This window comes from Molossus molossus, unplaced genomic scaffold, assembly GCF_014108415.1.
Source record: "Molossus molossus isolate mMolMol1 unplaced genomic scaffold, mMolMol1.p scaffold_m16_p_20, whole genome shotgun sequence".
In the NCBI taxonomy this organism is placed as follows: domain Eukaryota; kingdom Metazoa; phylum Chordata; class Mammalia; order Chiroptera; family Molossidae; genus Molossus; species Molossus molossus.
Window position 1 is genome coordinate 33,306,661 of NW_023425356.1, and position 27,778 is coordinate 33,334,438.

A 27,778-nucleotide genomic window follows, 5' to 3' on the forward strand; every position below is an offset into this window, starting at 1 on the left:
TGACCTGATTCCAAAAGTAACATAAGGTGCGTCAATATAGAAAACTGAAAATCACAAAGAAATAAAATATAATTGTGGCATATTTCCAACCAATCTCTTTTTATGTGTATAAATATACTGCTTTTATTTCAATGAAAGGAATACCAAAAGGTATATACTGATTTGAATTCTACTTTTGCTACTTATGAATATATTATAGTTTCTCACATTGATATTTTTTTACACTGCTTTCTACATAGAATTGCACCCTACAAAGCTACCAACCATCAGTTCCTTAATACTCTAACTAGACATTTAGGATTATATTTTTTCTGAAATTATACATCTTTGCTCATCTCTGATAATTTCTTTGGGATAAGCTCAAAATGGAACTGGTGGTTTAAAATCCATCTCCATTTAAAAAAACATTTCAGCCCTGGCCAGTTTGGCTCAGCGGTTAGAGTGTCGGCCTGCGGTCCGGAGAGACCCGGGTTCGGTTCCCGCTAGGGCACGTACTTCGGTTGCAGTTGGTCCCCGGCCCTGGTTGGTCGTGCGGGTGGCAGCCACTCGATGTGTCCCTTCACGTCGATGTTTCTCTCTCTCTCTCCCTCCCACTCTATCTGTACAAAAAATGGAAAAATATCCTCAGGTGAGGATAAAAATAAATAAATAAATAAATAAATAAATAAATAAATAAATAAATAAATAAATAAATAAATAAAAATAAATGAATAAATAACATTTCAGGTTTGGAAAAGTTACATTAAAAATTAAATGTTGGAGGGTGCTGATCCTCTCAAAATGTTTACTCACATTGCTTGATGTTTTTCTCCTTTGGCAACTAATAGAAAGAAAATATCCACTCCTTTTGTTTGTTTTTTACCACCCACTGTCTTACTTTTTTTTTTATTCTTTTACTAGTTATATAGGTTTACTCACAACCCTACAAATAAATATTGCTTAGTCTTAATTTTCCAGCATTGAGAGATTGTTTCATCAGAAAAGTTTTCTTTTTCTACTTCACCTAACCAATTCTTAACCATCCCAACTCTAGTGCCATTTACTGCTCCCAAGAATTTGCCACTTAATGCACCCTGATCCTCACCTCTTTCATGCATGTATATTTCATCTTCAATGAAACATCTAGTTCTGCAAGGGCCCCACTGAACTGAGGCTTAATTTTCTTAATGGCACAGTGTTGATCAATATTTTTGCCTCTCAGGGGTCCCCTCAAGAAACTAGGGGACATGAGTAATTTACATCAGGTGTTGGGAATGCAGAGGCCAAACCCCGCCAGGGCCATGTCCTTTCCCATCCAGGCCTAATGCACCACCCCAGCGCCGAGGCCCCGCCTTGCAGGGGGCCGACTGGCCCTGCCAGGTTCCATACCTTCTTCACTCCGGCCACTGCCCGGCCCAGGACACGCCCACTTGCAGGTCAGCACCTGACACCGTGATTCTAGGGTTTGCTGCATCTGATAACTTGATTCAGTGAGTGAGGTACCTGCTCCTTGGCTCTCAGGTTTCCCGCTAACCTCCCGGAAAATGACAGCGTCTGGCGGGGCGAGAACGACCTCTCCCCGCTGCCCTGAAAATGCCCATTTTGATGGTTTTAGTGCTCCAGTTACCCGCATCGTCGGTAGGAGCTTGGAGAGGGTGTGCGCTACAAATGGGAACCGGAGCGGGACCGGGAGCAGGCGGTCTGGGACCGAGGGCCGGGGAGCTTCGTTTGGTGGGTCGGGTTGCGGGCGCGGGACTGGGTCGACCTGGTGGTGAGAAGTTGGGGTGAAGGCGTGACCACAGATGCCCTGGTCTTTCTGTGTGCAGAGCAGAGCGAGGGTGGTGGGAACCCGTAGTGCTGGCGGCGAAGGTTTCTTGGCGCCGCAGGAGTTTGCCCTGCGCTAAGCTGTGTCCCTGGCAAAAGCTTGCCGGTGTTCGGGGTCTGAATCAGTCTTGATGAGAAGCGTGGACCCTGTAATCAAGGTGAGGGCTTGCTCTTGAGTGTTCTGGTGCACAGGGATGTTGCTAATGCCGGTGCTGTGCCCGTGGGGAGGGTTTGCGGTGTGTTCCCTGTGCGGGGGACGCTTTGGGGAATGGGGTGTTGTGCACCGCTGGATTGTGCTGGGGGATCCCGGGAGGGTGTTGCCTGCAGTGTGGAAGTGTCCAGAGCAGCGGTGCAGGGTGTCGGTCAAGGAAGCTCAGCGCTTGCTCTCTGTGGGGGCAGGGGAGCGGGTGCTGCGCGTGCGCGCTTCCACCAGAGGAGGCTCTGGGTTCCTGGGCTTCAGATGGTTTTGGAAGCGGGCGCAGAGCTTTTTGTACGCAAAGAGGATAGGTTGCTTGTTGGCCGATATCGGATTGATTTTATTTTTTTCTCTTTTCTTTTCCATTTTTTTTGGCCATGGAGCCATCTGTGTGTTCCTATCAGATACAGGCAGTATCCTCTTCTATTACAAATGGCTTTCTAGCATTGTTTTTCTTTTTTCATTACGTTGAATCCTATTTGAGGGGAGATGCAAAGCAACCTAAAAAACATTGTTAGCCAAACTTAGTGATAAATGAGTATCCTAAGAAATGTTAATATTGTCTTCCCCTACAGCTCATAAACTAAAGCTGAAGGCCCATCCACTAAGTTTATTTTGTGTTTCACTGAATGGAATATGTACTTTAAAATATATATGCCACGAAAAATAGCATGCTTATTGTATAAAACATGCACAAAGGACAATCATTTTTAACACTTGGGTATGTTTCCTTCTGTCTTTATATGCGCCTGTGGTTCAATGCCCAGTTACTGTTAGGATCCTGTGACATATACAGTTCATATGCTGCATTCTGTCCTTAGCAGTCACATTCTACAAGCATTTGCCTTATGTGTACCAGCTCCTGTGCTGGTCCTGAGGATACACTGGTGAGCGACAACAAACCATTCCTATTTCCATGATCCTTCTTTCACTATTTTCTATTGTGCACTCATGTAAACACACACACACACTCTGGAATATAAGGAAGGACTGTGTTTTGACCACTGTTAGATCCAGTCACATAGTAGGAAATCCATAAATATTTGCTATAATGTATTGAGAGTGGCAGACAGTAACCAAATTATAATACTAGTCTGTTATAACCCAAGAGAGGCGCTCTGGAGGGAAGGAACATGATTCTCTGAGAGCATTTAACAAAGGCTGGTGGAAGGGAAGACTTTTGTGCTCATGAGACAGGCCAAACTCTGCCACCTTGGGCCTAGCACTGGCTGTCCTTTGTTCTGGGAACATTCTCTCTCTTTCTCTTGCATAATTGGCTCCTTATCCGTCAAACTGAGTTGTGATGTTACCTCCTCAGGGACTTTCTCTGACCAAATAGTCTCAGGGAGACACACACATTCAAATCCCCCCAAACTTGTAGTCACTCTTCCAAAACTACCTTTTCTGCCCTCTCTCCACTGGAATGCAGAGATCATGTGTCTTATCACACGTGTGGTTCCAAATGCCCAATGTTTTTACCTTAACATCAACACTTGTATTAACTATTAAGTGCCAGAAAATTAAGTATAATATTTAGCTGGGGCTTAGAGCCAGGATAAAATTCCTCCTGCCTCTAGGGGCGGGGGAGGGGGTGGGGGGGTGGAGTTCTTTAAAGAGCCATGCTTAGAATGGGCTTCATTTTGTTTTTGTTTATCCTCACCAAAGGACATTTTCCCATTTTTTTGTTCAGACAGAGTGGGAGGGAGAGAGAGGAAGAGAGAGAGAGAGAGAAACATCGACATGAAAGGGACACATCGAGTGGCTGCTACCCGCAAGACCAACCAGGGCCAGGGACAAACTGCAGCTGAGGTACGTGCCCTTAGCGGGAACCGAACCCAGCTCTCTCTGGACCGCAGGCTGACGATCTAAACGCTGAGCCAAACAGGCCAGGGCATAGAATGGGCTTCTTATAGTGCCTGCAAAGCTTAGGCAGGGACAGCTGAGGGTCGGAGAGGCTGTGTCTTCTCCTGTTTATATAGCGTCTGCAGGGCTCACATAACTCCAGTCTTCTTGTTACTGATCATTAAAAAGTTCATTTATGGGGGAGGGGGAGAGGAAGGACAGTGGTGGTAAGAAGAAACTATTGTATAAAAGAAAACTAAAGCATTTAAAAAATATAAAGATTAGGCTTAACACTAGAAGTTGAAGAAAACTATAAACACCATTTGGAATAGAGGAAAATAAATAAATAAACTAAGTAGGGGGCAACATGAAAGGTAACAAAACTAGAAATAAAGAGGAGGAAAAACAAAGAGAAGTTAGAAGAAGAAAGGTAAAATAAGGATACAAAATAGTCGTGGGGATGTAAAGTATAGCATAGGGGATTTAGGCAATAATACTGTATTAACTATGTATGGTGCCAGGTGGGTACTGGACTTATTGGGGGGATCACTTAGTAAATTATGTAAATGTCTAACCACTATGCTGTACACCTAAAACTAATAATGAATGTCAAATATCATTGAAAAAAATAAAATGGGCTCTATGTTCTGAAAAATTAAACAAGAATAAAACTGTAGGTCATTAGAGAAAATATAAAGAAAGTAAAATCCCCAGAAGAGGGGGTGGTGGGGAAGAAATAAACCACAGAACTTATATGCATGTACGCATGAACAATGGACATGGACAACAAAGCTGGGGACAGGGTGGGAAGGGGGGAGGGGGATTCGGTGGGGAGGGGGATTCAGTGGGGTGGGGGGAAACATCTGTAACAAAAATAAATTAATTAATTTTAAAAATAAACAGTCTTTGAATCTAATCTAGCACCTGTAACTAGGTTACCAAACATGAACCATAGCTTTCCCCCATCTTTTAAATTTTCTAACAAGAGAAAAACTTATTTCCAAGCCTCAAAGTAAATGGGAAAGTTTTGTTTTTCAGCTTTATTAAGATATAATTGACATATAGCACTATGTACAGATGGCTGTAGAGAACGATAAATATGAAGGTGGGCAAAAGCAGGTTTACAGCTGTGAGTACATGAAACAGAGTTTATGTTGCATTATTTATTAATTATTGTATTGTTTTCCATACAAAAAACAGTGAACCTACTTTTGCCCACCCCTGTAGATTTGTTTTCACAAATATGTGCCAACACTGAGCCAGAGAACATTTCTGTTATATCACTCTTTTACTATTATAATATGTAACAGTAAACCCTTGATATTGTGGACCTCGAATTAACAGATTTCCCATTTAATGGACAAAATTTCTGATTCATATGTCATATGTGAAAATTAACACCCTGTTAATTTTAAGATTTTTTCAACCAAGATTTATTTATAATAAATTAACAAGGGTTTTTTGTTGTTGTTATTAATTCACTGTTATTTTTAACACATTTTAGCAAATAGGACATATATTGGGGGGAAACGCTGTAATGTTGCCAACATAAATAAATATTACATATCTTACAACTATAGTCTACATATTTAAATCCAAGAGTCACCACTCCAAAATCTTGTTGGAGGAATGAGCAGCATGTGATCACACCTTATCGGTAAGCCATGCCCCAACCATGTGGATTTGTTTACTCTCGGTGACTGGTGAATGCACATATTTACTAGACCTATTCAGTATAAATTTAAAATTACTGTGATACATATAGAAAGCTTTTCTGTAAATTGAACTTTCCATACATCCTCAATTTTAATTATACAAATGTGTCTACATAAGTAAAAATAAGTAAACTAGCTTATTTGTCAAATTTTTAACATACACATTTGGAAAATTTACTTTATTATATAACAGACTTTCTGCTTTAATGGACACCTCCTCACCCAAATTAGTCCATTATATTAAGGTTTTACTGTAATAATAATTTCCTCTCAATGAGTGTCCTATTCACTGTCTCCTTGATTATTCTTCCTTCCACTAAGTGTCATTATGGAGTGTCTGGATTTTATAATCTAATATACTAAGGTGGTTATTTTATACTTCACCTTCACACTTAGTGTCTTACTTGCTCTCCCAGAAACCAAACATTGTCTTGGTCTCAAAAGAAGAGGAAATTCCATAAGTTCTATGAACTCAGAAAGTCACATCTCAGATGCAGAATTGTTTAAATATATATAAAGTTTTATAATTCCAGAAGATGCATTTGGGGTTTATATGGAGAACTTCCATTTCCTCACCATTCTCTCATACCTGAACCTAATGTGATACAGGTTCCTTCCGCCATATTTTATGAGCAAAATAGATGTTGATGTATATGTTGGATTTATTTATTTTTCTTGATTCCAAATGTAACATAGGGTCAATATAGAAAACTGAAAAGCACAAAGAAAATAAAATATCCATAAGCCTATCAAATATTAGTTAATTGTGGAATATTACCAACTAATCTCTTTTATGTGTATCAATATACTAATTTTGTTTTAATAATAAGAATACCAAAAGGGATATATAGTGATTTGGAGTCTGCTTTTTCCACTTATGAATATGGCAGATTCTCACACTGATGTGTTTTTCTACACTGCTTGCTGCATGGAATTCCATCCCATAAAGTTACCTACAATTGATTCCTTAATACTTTTGCTAGACACTTAGGCTTTATATTTGTTTCAAAATCCTACATCTTTGCTCACAGCTCTGATGATTTCTCTGGGATAAACTCTAAATGGAACTGGTGCTTTGAAAGCTGTGTCCATTTTAAATCTTTTCACATATGGTACAATTAACTAAAACTTTGAGTGTACTGGCTCCATCAGAATGTTCACTCACATTGGTTGATATTTTCATTCTTTGCCAACTAATAAGAAAATGTCAATTCCTTTTGTCTGCTCTATAATGATCTTAACGTTACTCTTTTTCTAACTAGTCATACAGGTTTACTCACAACGCTACAAAAATCTTGCTCATTCCTAATTTTTTAGCATTGTTTGAGAGATTGTTTAACCAGCAAAGTTCTCCCTATCTATTTCACTTAATCAATCCCTAACCATCCTAACACTAATGACATCCATTGCTCCCAAGAATTTGCCATCTAGTACACCCTTGTCATTACCTTTTTCAAGCATGTGTATTTCGTCTTCAATAAAACGTTTAGTTCTGAAACGGCAAAGGCCCTATAGGTTGAGGCCCAGTATGCCTAATGACAGAGTTTAATAATTTACCTTCCCAGGGGTCCTCTCAGACAGAGTCATTTACATTGGGGTTGGGGTGCAGTGGCTAAACCATCTTGGTGATTTTGATATCTAGCAGGCTTTGATGGGATTCTGTAGCAGACATTCAACTACGATCTCAATTATTGCCCCTAATAATGCCTGATTAATGCCAAATGTGAGCAAGGTCCTGGCACTACTGACTATCTAGAGGCCCCAGGACAAAAGTGGAATCCAAGGGGCGCTGGACATCAGGTGACCCAGTGTCTAGGCTCTGTGTTTCTGTTTTCAGGTCGATGCGCTCTATTCTTTCATCGGGCGTGCCGGAAAAGACACAATGATGACTCCTCCGGTCCTTGTCTTCCTTCCCAGAGCTGCCCACAGATCCACGTGGGTTAGAACCCATCAAGGAACGAGCCGCATTTCCTCCAGCGCCCCGCCTTTCTACTCTCGGAATGGCCCCGCCCAGTCGTGGACGCCGCGAGGTCACGCCCACCTGCGGTTACTTTGTGAGTCTAGCGATTGTTGCGTCTGGTGTCCGCACTCGAAAAGGTAAATGCTCACTGTCACCCAGGTTTCCCTCTGATCTCCCAGAAAATGACGGCGTCTTGCGAGCCGCGCAGGGCACCTCCCCGCCGCCCCGAGAGTCCCTTTTCTTCTTGGTGCTTCGTGGGGATAATTTTGGTGGCCCTAGTGCTCCGTTTACCCACATCCTTAGGTAGGAGCCCGGAGAGGGTGTGCGCTCTGGAGGCGGACTGAAGCGGGTCGGGGAGCAGGCAGACCCGAGCCGAGGGTGGAATCTCTTGGGGGGTCGGGTTGGAGGCGCGGGGTCCGGTCGAGCCGGAGGTGCGGAGTTGGGGTAGAAGGGTTAGGCGCAGATCCTCAGGGTTGTGCTGTGGCGGATCCAGGACGGTGGGTCCTGTAGAGCCAGCGGTGAAGGTTGCCGGGGAGGGGGGGGGGGGGACTGAGCCTTGCGGGGCGCTGGGCACCGGGTGCTGCCGGGTTTTGCCGGGGGTGAAGGTCTGTGTCCAGCAAAAGCTTGCAGGTGTTCGTGGACTGAGTCAAGCAGGATGGGAAGCCTTCGCGTGCGCTGAAGGTGAGGGCTTGCTCTCGAGCGCCCAGGTGCCTGGGGATGTGGCTGGGGCCCGTGCTGTGCCCGTGGGGACTGTTTGCGCTGTTTCCTAGGTGTGGCGATGCCTAGGTAAGTGGAGAGTTTGTACCCGGCTCCGGCTGTGTTGGGCTGGGGGAGCCGAGGCCGGTGTTTCCAGGTGTGCGCTTGGTGGAAGTGTCCAGGCCAGCGGTGCAGGGCGTGGGGCAAGGAAGCCCACTGCTTGCTTCGTATGGGGGCTGGGGAGCGCGTGTTGTGCGCGGAGTCCTTGATTTCTGGGTCCTGGGATTTCGACACATTGGGAAGGGTGCGCAGTGCTTTTTGTGCATAAAGGTAACAGGCTCATTGCTGCCCCCAAATTTTATCGATATTGGTTTCCAGGCTGTTGATTTAAAAAAAAAAAAAAAAAAAACATGGAGTCACCTTCATATTTCTATCCAATATAGACAATATCCGATCGTTTCAGTTACCGAATGCCTTTGGGGCAATATTTTGTTTTGTTTTTCATTAGATTGGGTCCTATTTAGGGAAGATCCGAAGCGACCTAAAAAATATTGATTTTACTCATACACACAGACTCATAAAGAGAGAGTAGATAGCTGGGGTTGGGGGGAGAGGTGGGCGGCGGTGGAGGGATTGAGCCAAAAAGAAAAATAGAGAACTCAGGGACATAGACAACAGTGCGGTGACTGCGGCGGGTGGCGGGGGTTGGGTGAAGGTGGAAGAGGGTTTAGAGGGGATTAATGACGATGAAAAAATTAAATTAAATAAACAACATTGGTAGCTAAACCTAGTGAGAAAGAGAATCGTAAAAAATGAGCAATAAGTAATGGTAATATGGTCATAAACTAAAAGCTGAAGGCCATCCTCTAAGTTTGATCTGCGTTTCATTGAATGGAATGAGTTCTTTTATATAAATATAAACTTAACATATATTAAAAGCACTTTTAGTCTATAAAATTATACTAGGAATCCTCTTTATATGTTTTCAGGATAGTTACTGAGTTTGAAGGCATAAAACAAAAGATAGTTGCATAATTTAATCACAGACATGCTGTTATATGATTTCTTTCTTGATGGTTCCAGGAAATTCTAGAATGACGTTATGCATTTGTATCTGAACAGAATTATATAGAATTTCTAGCTCATGTTTGTTTTCCTATTGTAAGTGGGAATTTCTATTTCAGGATATTCAGTAAATGTTAATAAAATTCACCTCTGTACTAACCCTCTTTTAAACGATGTTAATTACTAGGGCATTGGGGTTGCTTTTTTGCTTCTGTTTTATCTTGGGCAGTTGTTTGAGGAACATTCAGATATCAGGGTCAGCATAGTGAAAATCTTGAAAACATTTTGTGAGAAGGTATATCTTAGGGCATGATGGAAATGAAATGTTGGACTGTATATAATTTTAGAATTTAGAATATGATAAGAAAGAAAAGTAAAATTTTACTTGTATAGAGTTCTCCTGAGTGGTCTCACAATCTGCAGTAAGACCAATTCAGGGAGCAAAAGAGAAAAGGTTCCTCCAGGAGCAAAATAGATCTACTTTCTCTTTAGGTCCTTAACCTTATAGGAGAGGCCTCTGCATTCTTTTAGCCCTTTAAGACTTTACTTGATGTGTCACCATCACATTATTTTACATAATAGTTCTAACACATGTTAGGCTTTCCAGCCCACAGATAATTAAAAAGAAGAGGAATTACTGAAATTAAAATGACACTAGGAAGAACAATGACTTCTTAGTAGAGAAGTGAGTTTTGAAATGAATTTAGAAAATAATGGGGGACGATGTTTAACTAGATATATCTTTAAGACCTAAAATATTGATTTTTGTCTCTTCAGTTTACTGTTGAATAAAAATTCAGCTCATTCCCCAACAAACCAAAAGTTAATAGAATGCTATTGGAAGCAAGTGCAACATATCGTCTACCACCACCACTTTGATAAAAGCAAGGAACAATTATGTAAAATCTTGCTAAGGACCTTTCCATTTATTCTGTACTATCTACCTGCTGCCAGGCCACAGTCCTGGCTAGTCAAAGAGATTTAATATTTTATTTTTATGTTTTTATTTTCTTATTTTTAGGTGACTGTAGAAACCCACCATTTTTCGAGTCTATGACGTTAAAGGGCACCCCTAAAGCTTCATATTTACCTGGGGAGAGAGTATATTATGAGTGTAATAAAGGATACGTTTATTCATATTATTATCCCCTAAGTACCTTTTGTGAGCAAGCTGGCACATGGTATCCTGCTGATGAAGCTTGTTACAGTAAGTAAACAAAACCTTTTTGTTGTATGTATGTGTACTTGCTCTAGGGTTTTGGGTTATTTTTTACACATTTTTTTGGTTCGTTTTCCATTATGGCACTGATGATTTTCTCATGTGAAACTAGGTTTTAGATAGCAACTTTTTTATTTATTTTTTCTTTATTGGTTTTAGAGAGGAAGGAAGGGAGAGGGGGAGAGAGATGGAAACATGGATGAGATGGAAACATGGCCGCCTCCTGCATGCCCCCACTGGGGATGGGGCCCACAACTTGGGCATGTGCCCTGACCAGGAATGGAACTGGCGACCTCCTGGTGAATGGGACCACACTCAACCACTGAGCCACACCTGCCAGGCTAGATAGCAACATTTTTAGGCTTCTACAAATCTCCTGGGAATTTTTCTGAAGGCGGTCACTTGTCTGGGTAAATGTGAATTTTACATTTCCCCTTATAACAGTTAACTCAAGAAAACAATATTGTATGAATTGTAAAGAGATGTATAGAATTTTTATTTTATTTCAGTCTGTTTTGAAATTTGTATAAAAATGAATTTGAAAATTTTCTTTTAGAAAAAAAATGTCCAACTCCAAAAGTCCCAAATGGTGAAGTATATGATCCACAAATAACCTTTGAATTTGATAAAGAAGCTCACTTTTATTGTAATTATGGGTAAGTTGCTCCTTAGAGCAATAAGGTAAATGTTACTGTTTTCATCGTTTTCCTTCTCTTCTTAAGGATTCTCATAAAGTTGATTTTAACTTTTTTTGATTTTTGCTTTCTGTGTGACAAGTTGTACTTGGGCTTTTTATGGAGTCTAAAAACATATGCTTAATAGACAGAAATTTAAGTTGAAGGAAAGCCAAATTACATAACCCTTGCTGTATGTAATAATAAGCTTATTGTAAGCATCACAAGGATAGTAATCATGGTGACTTTATCCTTGACAACAAAGTTCACACTATTTAAAAAACAAACGATTTTCAGTGTTAAAGGAGGGCTCACAGAAATGTTGTGTTGTTTAAGTCCTCTAATCCCTTACATGTTTTCTGTCTGGTTGTTCTGTCCTTTGTTGTGAGCGGGGTATTGAGGTCTCTAACTCTTATTGTAGAAGTGCTGTTACGTAGAAATGTGCATCTCCTTTGGATCTGTTTGCTTCATATATTTTGAAAATCTATCATTAAAGTGTCAAATGTTTATAACTCATATCTGCTTGTTACATGTACCTTTTATTAATAATATTCAAAGTCCTTTGTTTCTTGTAACCTGTTTGAGTTTAAGTCTCTTTTATCTGATATTAGTATAGTCACCCCTGCTCTTTTGGGGACACTGTTTGCATGGAATATCATTTTCCGTCAATTCACCTGATTTTGTCTTTGGATCTCCAGTGAGTATCTTGTAGATAGCACATAGTAAGATCATGTGTTTTTATCCATCCTGCCAACCTCTTTCTTTTGATTAGAGAGTTTGCCATTTAAATGTAAACTAACTAGTGACAAGGTGGGACATCTGCCTTTGTGGTATTTGATGGATGGAATATTTTTGGTTTAAGGTTTTTTGTTTGGTTGGTTGATTGGTTTTTGGATTTTTGTTTTAAGTACTTTTAGTATATCAGCTCACTGTCTTCTGGGTTCCAAAGTTTCTCATGATCTGCTGATTATATTATTGAGGATCCCTTGTATGCAATGATTCATCCTCTCTCCCTAGTTCCAATATTTTCTCTTTGTCTTGGTTTTTGAACATTTGGTTGCAGAAGTCCTTAGGTGTTCATGGGGAATTGCTTCCAGCATCCCCCAACTCCCTATGGATATCAATCCAAGTCCTTTATATAAAAAAGCATAGTATTTGCATATAACCTACAGATATCCTCCTGTGTACTTTAAAGATTACTTTATACTTTAAGATTATTTATAATACCTAATACAATGTAAATGCTATATAAATAGTTGTTACACTGTATTGTTTATGGAATAATGACAAGAAAATATTTGTACACTTTCTTTTCAATAATATTTTCAATTCTTGGTTGGTTAAATCTATAGATGTGAAACCTACAGATTTGGAGAGTCAACTGGATGGCGTCTTAGTGTTGGTTACTTTGAAATCATTTTACCTGGAGGTCATTGAGCTCTTTGATGTTTATATTCATGGCTATTATCAAATTTGGGAAGTTATCAGCCATTATTTATTCATATATTTTGTCCATTTCTGTCTTTCTTCTTTTGGGATTCTTACAGTGTACATGTAGGTCTGCTTGATGGTATTCCACAGGTCCTTTAGGCTCTCTATTCAATTTTCTTTACTCTTTTTTCTTTCTGTTCTTCAGACAGAATAATTTTTATTATCCTAACTTCATGTTCACTGATTCATTCTTCTGCCTACTCAAATCTGCCTTTGATACCTCTAGTGGAATTTTTCATAGCAGTTATGGCACTTTTGAACTCCAAAATTCCTTTTTTGTGTTTGTTTTTTAGGTTTTCTCTCTCTTTATTGATATTTCAATTTTGTTCACACATCATTTTCTTGACTTTCTCCACTTCCTTATTTATTTCTTTTAACATCTTTTTTTTTTTTTTTATCCTCACTCGAGGACATTTTTCCATTTTTTGTTCAGGTAGAGTGGGAGGGAGAGAGAGGAACAGAGAGAGAGAGAGAGAAACATAGACGTGAAAGGAACACATCGAGTGGCTGCCACCTGCACAACCGACCAGGGCCAGGGACAAACTGCAACGGAGGTACGCGCCCTTAGCGGGAACCGAACCCGGGTCTCTCAGGACCACAGGCCGATGCTCTAACTGCTGAGCCAAACTGGCCAGGGCTATTTCTTTTAACATCTTTAAGTTATTTTGTCTAGTAAATCTACCATCATGCTATTATCAGGTACAGTTTTTGTTAATTTTTTTTAATGTACCATACATTCCTCTTTCTTTGTATGATTTGTGATTTTTTTTTTTTTTTTTTTTTTTTAGAAAATTGCACATTTGAATCTAAGGATGTGGTATCTCTAGAAATCAGCTTCTTCACCTTCTTAGACCTTGCTGTTTTTTTGGTATTGTTTTTGTATTTTGGGTTGTTGTAGGGTGTCTCTGTGCTGAGGATCAGCCTGAGATGTAAACTAAAGGTCTTCTCAGTTTGTTTCTGAGCCCTTCTCTGAGCACATGCACTCAATTTCTAATTTTACACACACACACACACACACACACACACACACACACACACACACAGTTGTTTTTGAAGATCCTGGCTCTTAATGTCTGACTCTTGAGACAGGAAAATAAAAATGTGAAGTGGAGAGAAAGGGTGTAGGATCTTTAAGTCCCCTGGATGTCATTTTAGCTGTGGAGGAAAGGGCTAGCTAGAGAAGGAAAAGATACCACAGCAATGGCTGTCCATCTCTTTGTCTACTTCTCTGTGAAAAGAAGCAGTAATCAGAACACAGATCCCTGATATTGTAGGAGAGGGCCTTTTCGCCCACCTGGCTACTGCAAGCTGTTCCAAGAACACATACACAGCTGCCTGCCACATGGTGGATGGTGAGGGATGTGTACCTGCTATTTTCCCAAGAGGTAAAATTTACTGAAATTATGTTTACTTATCTTACTCTGGAAGTTGGAAGCCTTCAGTAGTCTCCAGAGTTCCAAAATAGTTACATCGAGCAGATTCTGCCATTGAAATTGTAGTCTAGTTGAGAAAATAAAGTCCTAGTGCTTCCTACTCTGACATATCTCAGAATTCTCTCTTAAAACACTAAAATATGGAGAAAATGAGTGAGCCTTCATGGAAAAGACAACTGAAACTATGTACAAGCAGTTTCACTGACTATTTTCTTAACATGATCAAGTAAATACATTGCAACATCCATTTAATAGGGAGAGACTGCTAAAGCATTTTGAGGGTTACCAAATATTTAAGACACAGATTTTTCTCACAGAAATTGAAGCCTTATTGAGAACTATAATATAGAGAGAGAAATGTCAAGGCAAAATAGGAAAAGAGAAGTACCAAAAGTTATTCGTGATCAGTGTGAGGAGAATCCAGAAGCAGAAAGTACTGTGAATTTAAATATTGGAGAAGATTTCATCAAGTAGTGTGCCTGAGCTATTCCTAGGAATCTGATCTGATTTAAAGAATACATGCATACCTCGATTTATTGTGCTTTGCTTTATTGCCCTTCGCATATGTTGTGTTTTCTTTTTTTATTAATTTATTTTTGTTACAGATGTTTCTCTTTCTTTCCCCATTGACACCTTCCTCCCATTCCCACCCCCTCCCCTCCCCCCCAGCATTGTTGTCTATGTCCATTGATTATGCTTACATCTCATCAACATCCAGGCATAAGCCTCCACCAGCAAAAAGGTTACAGCTCAGCTGAAGGCTCAAGTGATGATTAGCATTTTTTAGCAATACAGCATTTTTTAGATTAGGTATATACATTGTTTCTTTAGAGATAATGCTATTGACACTTAATAGATTATAGTATAATATAAATATAACTTTAAGTGCACTGGTCAACCAAAAAAATTGTATAATTCAATTTCTTGTAATATTCACTTTATTTTGGTGGTCTGGAACCAAACCTCTGATATTTCTGAGGTCTGCCAGTATTAATAAGAGCTAAATAAAACTTACCTAGCACTCACTATGTACCAGATACTAACTCATCTAATACTGAAAACAACCCCATAAGATATATACTATTATCTCCTTTTCATAGATGAAGAAAGTGAAAAAGAGAAACATTGAGGGACTTACCCAAACTCACGTTCAAGTCAGTAGTGGAGCTGGGACTTGAATCCAGTCAGACAAGCTCTAGGTCCTGATCTCTGTACTCAGTTGTATGACTGAGCAGAATGGAAGGAGCAAAGATATAGAAATCGATGTGTATCTGATTGCCAGAGATAGCAAAAAGGCCAGACTGACAGGCATGACAGATTTATTTAGATATCTTTGCTCTTGGCCGATATGTGTTCAGATGTGGAAACTGTTTAATTAAATTCCAGATTTGGTTGGCATGTTGATTATATTGTGCCATTTAAGAAAATTCCCCCTCAAATTACTGTAGTGCAGAAGACAACTATATGAAATTTTCCTCTTTATTATGTACATCTTGTTAACTGGTAAAGAAAACAGTAACCTTTTTTTTTTTTTTTTTTTTTTTTTTCTCCATTAAGCTATTACTTAAAAGGTGCACAAATTCTAACTTGTCAACTTTCTGGAGACAATGTGTTTTGGAACTATGATATCCCCACATGTGAAAGTAAGTAAATTTTCACTTTAAAATTTAGACCAACAGTTCTGGACATTTTTGGTCTTGAGATCCACTTATGCTGATTTTCTTTAAATCATATGTATAGTTGACATACAATAGTATATTAGTTTCAGATGTACAATATAGTAATTGAACATTTATGTGCCTTACAATGTAATCACTACAATAAGTCTGGTAGCCCTTTGTCACCATATAAGTTTATCACATTGTTATTGAATGTAGTCTCTGTGCTGGACATTACATCCTGGTTACTTACTTATTTTAAATCTGAAAGCCTGTACCTCTTCTCCTTTTTCTTTGCCCATCTTCCCAGCCCCCTTCACTCTGCAACTATCAAATTGTTCTCTGTATCTATGAGTTTATTTCTGTTTCGTTGGGTTTGTTTTCTTATTTTAAGATTCCACGTATAAGTGAAATCATATGGTATGTGTTTCCGCTGTCTGACTTTTTTCACTTAGCATAATACTCTCTAGGTCTGTCAATGTTGTTGCAAATGACAAGATTTCATTCTTCTTTAATATTCCATTGTATATGAATGTATATTTGTACGTTATCTCACATCTTTTTTATCCATTCATTTATTGATGGAAACCTAGGTTTTTCTATACCTTGGCTATTGTATATAATGCTGCAATGAACCAAGGGGTGTGTATATCTTTTTAAATTAGTGTTTTTGTTTCCTTCTGATAAGTACCCACAAGTGGAATTTCTGGGTTTTATGATACTTATATTTTTAATATTTCAAGGAACCTCCCAACTGTTTCCCATAGTGGCTGCACCAATTTACAGCCTCACCAACAGTGCAAGAGGGCTCCCTTTTCTCCATGTTCCTGCCACTGATGTTTACCCTTTATGTTTTTTAATTAACAAAGATTCCAAGGAATTTTGCTTTATGTGGGTTATGTCTATTATTCATTATGTTGGAATGAAAACTAAGACATTTCAAAAAAAATTAATTTATTTTTTAAAACAGTAAACTCAGTACATGTTAAAATATGCAATATATTTTTTATAAAATAATTTTTAGATTTTCAAAACACTTAGTGGGAAAAATATTTTACATTTTTATAAATCTGTTCTAAATCTGGACTAAAGGAGGACACCTAGATTTAGTCTGTTGTGAAATAACACAATCTGTAGCTTCTGGAAAATTTCACTGTACATCAAGATGAAAGTAAAAAACAATATTTTAATATAATTGTGAACCAATGATTTAGTAAGTGGATATATTTATAAATCATAAAGCATTTTAAAACTAGCAGTGAATTTTATCTTTAATCTCAAGCACTTTTTCTCCTTAAATTTTCAGCAACTTCTATAATGACTAGAACAAACTTTAGCATAGCATTATAGATAAATATAGATATTTTATTATATAGGTATTTAATAAAATCTGCTTTCTTCTGAAAGTTCAGTTTTACATAGTTTGACTTGGGGGTAATAACATTTTCTCATATAAACATTATAAATGGATCTTGGATTCACAACTAGATTATAGACATCATATGTTGATGAATTTATTGAAGATAATTCATAGGATTTTACTAAATCTTGTCTTAATCTTTTATCTTTCTTTTTTCCTCTTTTTTTTTTTTTTTTCTGTTTTCAAGAGATTTTGTGTAAATCGCCTGGAAAAATAAGTAATGGAAAACACACAAATAACTGGAGGGATGTATTTGAATTTAATGAATTAGTAACTTATAGTTGTGATCCTTCAAATGGACCAGAAGAGTATTCACTTGTTGGAGAGAGCAAGCTTGTCTGTTCTGGGCCTGGCAAATGGAGTAGTGACCCTCCTCAATGTAAAGGTAATGATATTTCCATTATTTCCTTCTTCATTTGTAAATATGGTGGGAACACTTTGTAAACAAACAGTCATATGTGCTTCTTCCTCATGTAAAACTGACTTCCAATTTAATGTAATATATGTCAAGTTGAATCAAAAATAGTTCTACTGCTTGGCCGATGTGGCTCAGTGGTTGAGCATTGACCCATGCACTTAGAGGTTGCCATTTTGGTTCCCAGTTAGGACACATGCCCAGGTTGCTGGCTCCATCCCACTGTGCAGTAGGCAGCCATCATTGTTGATGTTTCTCTCTCATTGAGGTTTCTATCTCTCTCTCCCTCTCCTTTCTTCTCTCTCTAAAATCAATAAAGTAAAAAAAAATTTTTAATAAAAAATATATAGAACCAAAACTTCTAAACAAAATATCAACAAATCAAATCCTGCTGTATGTAACACTAAGAATGTATCATAGCTAATTAGGATTTATCCCATAAATGCAAAGTTGGTTTAAATTCAAAAATTAATCAGTATAATTTATATTATCAAGAGACTAAAAGAAGAAAACAACATATGATCATCTTATTTTACCCCTAAAAAGCAATCGATAGAACTCATCATTTTTTCATGATAAAAATTCTGAGCAAACTAGGAATAGAAGAAAACCAGATATCTCAACCTGATAGACAGCATTTACAGAAGTCTCACAGCTTACATTATTATTAATGGTAAAAGACTAATTTATTTCCTCCCAAGGTGGGAACAATGGAAATATATTCATTCTCCCACTCTATTCGGCACTGTTTCTACAACAAGCCAACAAAAAAACAGGCATAGCTATACGAAAAGAAGGAATAAAATAGTCTCTTATTTTATGACATTACGTGTAGAAACTTCCAAAGATTTTAGTTTTAGAAAGGTTGCAAAATACAAGATCAACTGAAGTCAATTGTATGTTTATATACTAATAATAAACCACTAGATATTGGCATTTTAAAATTGCCATTTAGAACACCTCCAAAATACAAAATACTTGCATATAAACATATCAATATGTGTGAAAATATTTGAATGCTAAAAACTGCCAAGCACAATAAAGGAAAGTAAGAAAGATTTTAATATATGAAAGGACATTGGTCATCGAATGGAAGACTCGGTATAATAAAGACATAAATTCTCTGGATTTGATCTATAAATTCAGCACAATAGAAATAAAAAGCCCAGCAGAATGTTTTGTAAATTTATAAAACTGATCCTAAATTGTATAGTGAATGACTAAAGAACTAGAATAGTCAAAACAATTTTGAATGTAATTGAAGGATGCACTCTACCTAATATCGAGAGTTATAAAATGTATACTATAAGGCATATAGCTATATAGAGCAATGGAACAGAATACTGAGCCTAGAATTAGACCCTTGCAAATATGTCCAGTTGATTTTTATCTCAGATATACAAACAATTCAGTGGTAAAAATAACGTGTGTTTTTTTTTTCAAAAATAGTACAGGTACAGCCCAGGTCAGTTTCGCTCAGCGATTAGAGTGCCCAGAGACCAGCAGGTTCGAGTCAGGTCAAGGGCACATATCTGGGTTGTGGTTCAGTCCTGGCCCTGGTTGGGGCCTTGTGGGAGGCAGTCAGTCAATGTTTCTCTTTCTCCTTCTTCCTTCCCCTCCCTCCCTGCCACTCTATCTGAAGATGAATGGGAAAATATCCTTGGGTGAGGATTAAAAAAAAATAGTACAGGCACAATTCAACTTCCATGTGGGAAAAAAAAGAAAAAGAAAGAAATGAACCAGAACCTATGTAAGCACCATGTGCAAACATTTACTTAAAATGGGTCATAGACTTACATGTAAAAACCTAAAGCTCTAAGACTCTTTTATAAGAAAACTTAGGAAGTATTTGTGACATAGCCAGAGATTTCATAAACACAATCCATAAAGCATTATCCTTTAAATTTTTTTTAATAAATTGCATGTTCCAAATTCAAAACCTCTGGTCTGCAAAAGACTACTAAGAGAATAAAAATAAAGCAATAAATAGGAAGAAAATATTTGCAAAGCATACATCTGATAATTAACTTTTATCTACAATATATAAAGAACTCTCAAAGCTCAGCAACAAGAGAAAATACAAATTTTTTAAATAGGCAAGAGATTTGAATATACCTGTTTTACCAAATATGATATACAAATGGCAAAAAAAGAAGTAAATGAAAATTTGCTCATTATCATTAGTAATTACAAAAGTGTAATTAAAAACAACAAAGAGATGCTACTAAATACCTTTTTAAATGTCTGACTTAAAAACAAGTTTAAGTATTAACTTTCAACTTTATATGACAAGGATAGGAAGCAACTGAAACTATTAGACATTACTAGTAAGAATGTAAAGTGGTACGACCACTTTGGAATCCAATTTTACAATTTCTTACAAAGTGTTAGTACTCTTACCATACCACTTGGCCATCCACGTGAAATGAAAACATGTTCACATAAAAGCCTGTATGAGAATATTCATAGCCACCTTAGTTGTAATCATCCCACACTGAAAACTACCCAAACATTCTTCAACTGATAAATGGATGAACAACAGTGGTACATCCATACAGTGGTATAAATAACAGCAATAAAAAGAAACAAGCTCCTTATTCATGCAGCCACAAGAATGAAACTCAGATGTATTTCGCTTAGTGAAATAAGCCATACTCAAAAGGATATGATCCCATTCACGATATTCTGGGAAAGTAACACAATGGAGATTCAAACAGAGCAGTGGTTGGCTGATTGGTGCAGTGACTAAGGTTGATCACACCGTGGCATGAGGAAGTATTGGGACATAATGCAACTTTTATATGTCTTTATTATGGATGTAATTACATGATTTTTTGCATTTGTCAAAACAAATACAACTGTGCAATTAAAAGGGTGAATTTTACTGGATATAAATTATATCCTGTAAGCCTAGTTTGAAAGCAATGATTAGGTGGAATTTACATCAGATTGGCACAAAAATGAAAAGATTGGTGAACCTGAAGTCGTGACAATGCAAATCTAACATGATTTGAAAAGAAAGATTTTAAAGAGGAAAACTTACAAAATTGTGGAAGAGTAGCAAGCAGTTAAACATGCATGTAATTGGAATTTCAGAAAGAAAGGAGAGAGAAAAAAGTAGAAAATTATTCGAATAAATACAGGTCAAAAATATTGAAATGCTACCTAAAACACCATCACCACTAGTCCAGGAAATTTCATATACGTAGCAGGATAAATATATTTTTAAAACCCGCTAAATAAACACACACATCGTGGCAAAACTCTTGAAAACAAAATATAAAAGAAAAGTAGCCAGTAAGACAGAAAAGAAATATTTCGTTTGCCCCACCCCTCTAAGTAAGAATGACAGCTGATTTCTCTTAAGGAGCCTTGGCAGCAAGAGGACAATATTTGCTAATGTGCTGAAAGGAAAATAAAACACTTAACCTAGAAATCTCTGTCAAGGAGAAATCTTCAAAACAAGTGAAATAAAAACATTTTCAGAAAAAGAATCTAAGAGAACTGTCATTTTGTCTGGCACTATGTTAAAGCAACTTTCTATTAATTCTGGAATTTCTCTACTTCTCAGTGGTCCAATGTGAACCACCAGTACTCAAGCACGGAAAAGCAATATCAGAAATGAAAGACAAATTTTCGTACAAAGATGAGGTTAAATTTGAATGCCTGAAGGGATTCTACCTTAATGGCAGCAACCCAGTGTACTGTGGTGGAAACAATACTTGGGAGCCTGAGATGCCAACATGTATTAAAGGTACATATTGGATCATTTTCTTTCTTGTTTTTTAAGGTTTTCTTTGACATTAAATATCAATGATACAGAATAATTGAAAACAGCAGTTTTAGTAATTAACTATTTTGTATTTATATCCATAACAGATGTATGACATAAAGTTCACATAGAATTTTGCTCTTGTATGTGTTCACAAGGTTTTAAGCATGTTATGTACATGTTATGGGTATATAAATTTCTCTTGTTCAGTATTTTTATGTATGAAAATGGTTAGCAGCCATTTTTTTTCAGGATAAATTGTATCATGGGAATTTTTACCTAAATAAGTAAAGAATTAAAGTGATCATTTATATAAATGAAAAAAAATGGTAATTTCCAAGTGATTGATCCTATATTATGTTTTTCAATGTCAAAACTTCTTATTTTGAGTCATTCAAATTTAGTAACATCCTACTTATATTTTATAAAATCTTATAAATTAATGTTATTTCTACTCATTCATCACTTTTGGTAAGAAAAAGAGTAGCTGTTTTAGAATAGCCATTTTAGCTATTATTCTTAGTGATTCCAAAATTATTTGCCGTAGTCCATAGATATAAACAGGTATATAAACTTGGACAAGTTACTTACACTTCAAATGTATTTACTTACATATAAAATGACTTAATACCTTTCTCACTGGTGATAATGAAGTTTAAATTGGTTGCATTTAAACTACCTAGCACCATGCCTGGCATATAGTAACCTCTCAAAGGAAGCTCATATATGACTTATAGCATCACTCCAGTTGATATTAGTGAAGAAGAAGGTCTGTGGTGTTTATTTTCTAATATGTATGTTTTTAGTGTCAACAACTTTGGTATTTTCATCCATTTTAAAAGTGACCTGCTGACACAGTTGATGGTATCTTCCTGGTCCAGGACTGTTTCATTTCCCACACTGCACGTTTTGTTCTTTCTGTGCAGTACCATTTCCCTGGGGAATTTCTGCTGTCTCTAGAACAAGACTAGCATTTCTAGTGCCCCCACCCCAACCCTCTCCACTTCATACAGTTCTTCTTCTCTTTACTGGGCATTTCTCTTCGGCAACAGAAACTAAATTTCATCCCAACTTAAAGGCAGGAAAAAGTGTTTTTATAGAAATGAAATGGAGGACTTTTTGCATGGACCACTCATCAACTGCTCTGCTTAACATTTGAGAGATGATTTTGATATGGTGGAAGGAATTGTTTTCCTGTGCTGCTGTCTCTGGCTTCTCTTTGTTTTCAACAGAAATAAGAGAGAAGAATAATAGTGGGAAGAGCATTAGCCTGGGCTCATCTCACTCAGGGCCCTGTTTTGGTTCTGCTTATTCACGGAACATCATTTCTGAGGGCTGTAAGTTCCTGTTGTTTAATGAGGGTGTTGAACTCAAATCTCAATCATTGGCTTCTAATTTGTGTATATATTTTCTGCTGTCCTAATACTTCAAGGAATTGAGGAAAGTTATGCATGTAACATGGTAATTAGAACACCTTTTTATAATTCCTGTATACTGGGTACCTGGTAGGTTAGTTGACTGCTGTGAGGTTGGGGGCATGGGGTGAAAAGAGATGTTTATTTGGTGGATTGATATATAAGATTGCATGTGAAGTTTATACTCATTGGCCCAGCCATGGTCCTAGTGGGTATATGCACTGCGGGGTACTGTGTTTATTGAGATGCTCTTTTGAAAGAGTGGACCATGAGGATTCATAAAGGATTTAAAGAACACTGGTACAGTTTAAAGTTTGAAGGAAGAGAGAATTGATTGTGAGAAAAAGTGTATAAAGAGGAAAAATGGCCCTGGCCGGTTTGGCTCAGCGGTTGGAGCATCGGCCTGCGGTACAGAGAGACCTGGGTTCGGTTCCCGCTAAGGGCATGTACCTCGGTTGCAGTTTGTCCCCAGCCCTGGTTGGTCGTGCGGGTGGCAGCCACTCGATGTGTCCCTTCACATCGATGTTTCTCTCTCTCTCTCTTCCTCTCTTTCCCTCCCACTCTATCTGAACAAAAAAAAAAAAAAAAATGGAAAAATGTCCTCGGGTGAGGATAAAAAAAAGAGGAAAAATGACAAGGATATTTTTAAAAATCAAAACTTCTCATTGTATTATTAATCATTTTTTATCATTAGTTAGAGAAGAACTGTACGAAAAAGACCAATAGCAACATTCAATGGTGATAAAGTAGATCTGATTGTGCTATGAAATAAAAAAACTGTTCATGAAATACTAAGCAGAAAAGAATAGAAAACAAATTATTTGGTATGAACAAATTATTAGGTATATTTTAAATACATATATTTACTCTGAACACATTATCTTTTATGATTTATTTAGTTAACTTCTGCAGTTTCCAGTATAAAATTATAGTGATTCTCCTTTGTGTGTGTGTGTGTGTGTGTGTGTGTGTGTGTGTGTATATATTTATGCACCTGTGTAAATATATATTTAGGTCCTATACCCAGAAGTAGAAATGCAAAGTTTGGGAAGTATGCATATTTTTAATTTTGAGGAATAATTAATCTTTCTAAAAAATTAAATTTGTAATTTTTATTGATAAGACTGTTGAATGGAGTCAAATTTATTTTTCCAGGTGTCAAGCCTACTCGTGCAACCAAGCCTCCACTTGCAAATTATCCAGGTTCAGTAGCTCTTCATCCTCCTTCCATTGTTGAGAACTTCGTAAGCTTATGGGTGAAATGTCAGGTCTTGTTTTAATTTCCATTTCATTAATTATTAATGAGGGTGAACCTTTTTGTCTATATATATTTATTTATGGCTTTTGCTCAGTTTTCTGTTAGGTTTCTAAAATGTTGTGTTGATTGTGAGAGCTCATTACAAATAAAGACCTTTTAATATATTGTGAACATTTTTCCAGGTTTATTTTTTTACCTTAATTTTACTAGTTCATTCTCTTTTAAGATTTTTATATTATGCTATTGGCTATAGAGTCCTTTTTATAATTTTTGTTACATGAGAAGTTACAAGTGTATTTTTGTAAATGTTCAAATATTACAAAAGTATACAGAGTAAAAAATTAGTTCTTAATCTCTTTCTCTGGTCCTCTGAGTTAATCACTATTAATAATTTAGGTGTCTTAAAAAATAATATTAATTTAGGTGTCTTTTTATCCATTTCTGATGTATAAGGATACATATCCTTATATGTGTAGTTATATATATTTTGGCTTTTTTATTTTTCTTAATCATAAATAGAATCATAGTGTTCATATTTTTCTAAAACTCTCACATTTTACAATTACTGTCTTAGACTGGGATTGTATTTATATTTATTCCCATACTTTTTAATGACAACTTCAATATATACCATATTTTACTTAACTATTCTATCAATGGTCTTATATGTGCAGAAGTTTTACATTAATAATGTAGTTGAATAAGTCAATCTTTTCCCTAATGGCTATGAGTGTTGTGTCTTTATTATAAAAGCTTTAAGTCTTCAAATTATATACATTTCAAACATGTGTTCTGATTGCATTCTTCGCATTTAAATCATTGGTAAATCTCAAATTCTTTATGGAATATGGAATCATATTGGGTTCTTCTCCACTCGACCCAACCCCATTCAGTGGCTAAGTAGCACCATCTATGAAATAAATTGTCTTCTCTCCAACTGTTTCATTGTGCATTAATTTCATAGGTGTTCCCTTAACTCTATCTGATCCTGTGCCAGCATCACATTGTTTTTTTAATGTAGTACTATAATATGTTTTAATATCTGACAGAATACTTCCTGTTCAGAAGTGTGCAGGCTATTCTCGTGTTGATTTTTTCAGATCAACTTTTATTTAATTTTTTTACCATTTCCACCATTCTAATTGTACAATTTTGTGGCATTAAAAACATTCACATTGTTGTACAACCATCACTACTATCTTTCTCCAAAATTTTCATCTTCCCAAACTGAAACTTTATACCCATTATACAGTAACTTGCTGTTCATAACCCTCCTCCCTGCCCCAGTAACCTCTATTCTAAGTTCTCTCTCTATCAATTTGACATGCTAGGTCCCTCATAAAAGTAGAATTTTACATTTGTGTTTTCTGTATGGCTTATTTCACATAGATACTGTTTTCAAGGTTTATCCATCTGAGAGTAGCATGGATCTGAACTTTCTTTTATGGCTGAAAATATTCCATTGTTTATATTTACCATATTTTGTTTATCTGTCCATCTGTTAATAGACACTTGGATTGTTTTCACCTTTTGGCTATTCTGAATATTCTTTTCTAAATATTGGCATTCAAGTATCTGTTTGAGTCCCTGTTTTTAATTTTGAAGGTATTTGCCAAGGAGTAGAATTGCTGGGTTTTATGGTAATTCTGTGTTTGACTTTATGGAACAACTGTACTGTCTTCCACAACAGCTGCACCATTTTACATTCCCGCCAGCAATGCACAAAGTTCTACTTTCTCTACCATTCTGCCAACGCATGTTATATTCTGTGCTTGTTTTCTTTTTATAATGGCCATCCTAATACCTGGTAGGTAAAATATGTGAAGTAGTATCTCATTGTGCTTTTTATATGCATTTCCACCTTGATTAGTGATGTGCAGAGCATCTTTTCCTGCGCTTATTTGCTATTTGTGTATCTTCTCTGAAGAAATGTCATTCAAGTCCTTTGCTCATTTTTTATTTGGTTTGGGATTTTTGTTATTGATATTTAAGAGTTCATTATGTATTTTGGATGTTAATTCCTTATCAAGTGTATAATTTGCAGATGTTCCCTTGCATTCTGTGGGTTGCCTTTTCACTCTCTTGATCGTGATCTTCGATGCACAAAAGTCTTTCATTTTAACGAAGTCTAATTTATCTATTTTTCCTCTGTTGCCTGTGCTTTTGGTGTCACGCCCAAGAAATCACTGCCACATTCAACATCATGAAGCTTATCTTCTGTTTTCTTCTAAGCATTTAATAATTTTAGCTCTTATACTTAGTTTTTCATCTCTTTTGAGTTAATTTTTTTATGTGGTGTAAGGTAAGGGTCAAACTTCATTCTTTGCTTGTGGATTTCCAGTTTTTCAAGAGCTATTTGTTGAAAAGACTACCCTTTCCCTACAGAATGGTCTTAGAAACACACATGGACAGTCATTTGACCATATGTGCTAGGCTCTTTATTCTATTCCATCAGTCTGGATTTCTTTATGTCCATGCCATTCTGTTTTTATTATTGTAGCTTCGTAATCAGTTTTGAAGTAAGGAAGCCTGAGTCCTCTCAACTTTACTCTTCTTTTTCACAATTGTCTTGACTGTTCCGAGTGCCTTAAGGTTCCATGTAAATTTTAGGATGGAATTTTAATTACTGCCAAAGCACCCTCAGGATTTTGATAGAGTTGCATTTCATCAGTAGGTATGTTTTTGTAGTAGTTACATCTTAACAATATTAGATCTTTTAATCCGTGAACCAGGATGTCTTTTTATTTATTTATGTCTCTTTTCTTTTTTCACAATATTTTGTTTTACTGTTGTATGAATTTTTTACCTCCTTGGTTATTCCAAAGTATTTTATTCTTTTGATATTATAAATGAAATTGTTTTCTTAATTTCTCATTTGGATTGTTTTTCTGATGTATATAAATGCAAGTAGCCTACACATTTACCAAATTCATTTATTAGTTCTATCGTGTGTGTGTGTGTGTGTGTGAATTTTTGTATGTGGTTTAATTTTTAGAGTTTTCTACATAAAAGATTTGTCATCTGTGAAAAGAAAGTTTTCTCATGCAAATTTTGATGCTTTTTATTTTATTTTTTACCTAATTAATCTACCCAAATCTCCAATATTATGTTGACTAAAAGTGCCAAATATGGGCATTTAATCTTATACCAGATCTTAAGAGGAGAACTTTAAACTTCCAGTATTTTACCATATACTATGAATTGAGCTATGTTTTCTTTTTTAATAAATGGATTTTATTATATTAAAGAGCTTTTCCATTCCAGATCAACTTCTAAATAATTTTTAATCCCTCCACTTTTTAAAGTTTTAGGTAGAATCATATTGAATTGAAGGCTAATTTTGAGAATACATTAATGATAAATTTGCTTGCTGTACCACACAGTATTTTGACAGGAAATGTCAGTGCTCAGGAAGAACAATGCTGTTGATATTCAGTATAACTTTTGAATATTTTATGTTTCTGTCTTTAATGAAAAACACTGACAGTTTATAAGGAAATGAAATTATAAGCAATTTTATGCAAATGAAAAATATCAAAATCGATAGGGTTATAAATCTTTAAGTTTAATATAGTCTTTTCTTCTTTATTTTACTTATTTCAATTTTTCTTCTAGGATATCCCAACCCTCGTGAATTACCATCAATTGAACAGATTGTGGAATTAGGTATTAGTTTAGTTATTAATAATTCTTTATTATGAAATTTAGAGTTCTACATGAATATATTATGTTCCAATTATTTGTAG

The 27,778-nt window shown here is 36.5% G+C and overlaps 1 protein-coding gene across 1 annotated transcript; it reads left to right on the forward strand.

Annotated features, from left to right (window-relative positions):
* The first annotated feature begins 7,698 nt into the window (after window positions 1–7,698).
* On the forward strand, window positions 7,699–27,733 carry LOC118637288 (membrane cofactor protein-like). The gene is made up of 8 exons (XM_036272632.1): window positions 7,699–7,819; window positions 10,299–10,484; window positions 11,053–11,152; window positions 15,652–15,737; window positions 17,360–17,557; window positions 21,159–21,341; window positions 23,930–23,977; window positions 27,648–27,733. The coding sequence occupies exons 1-8, from the start codon at window positions 7,699–7,701 to the stop codon at window positions 27,731–27,733; spliced, it is 1,008 nt and encodes a 335-aa protein (XP_036128525.1).
* The last annotated feature ends 45 nt before the right edge of the window (window positions 27,734–27,778 follow it).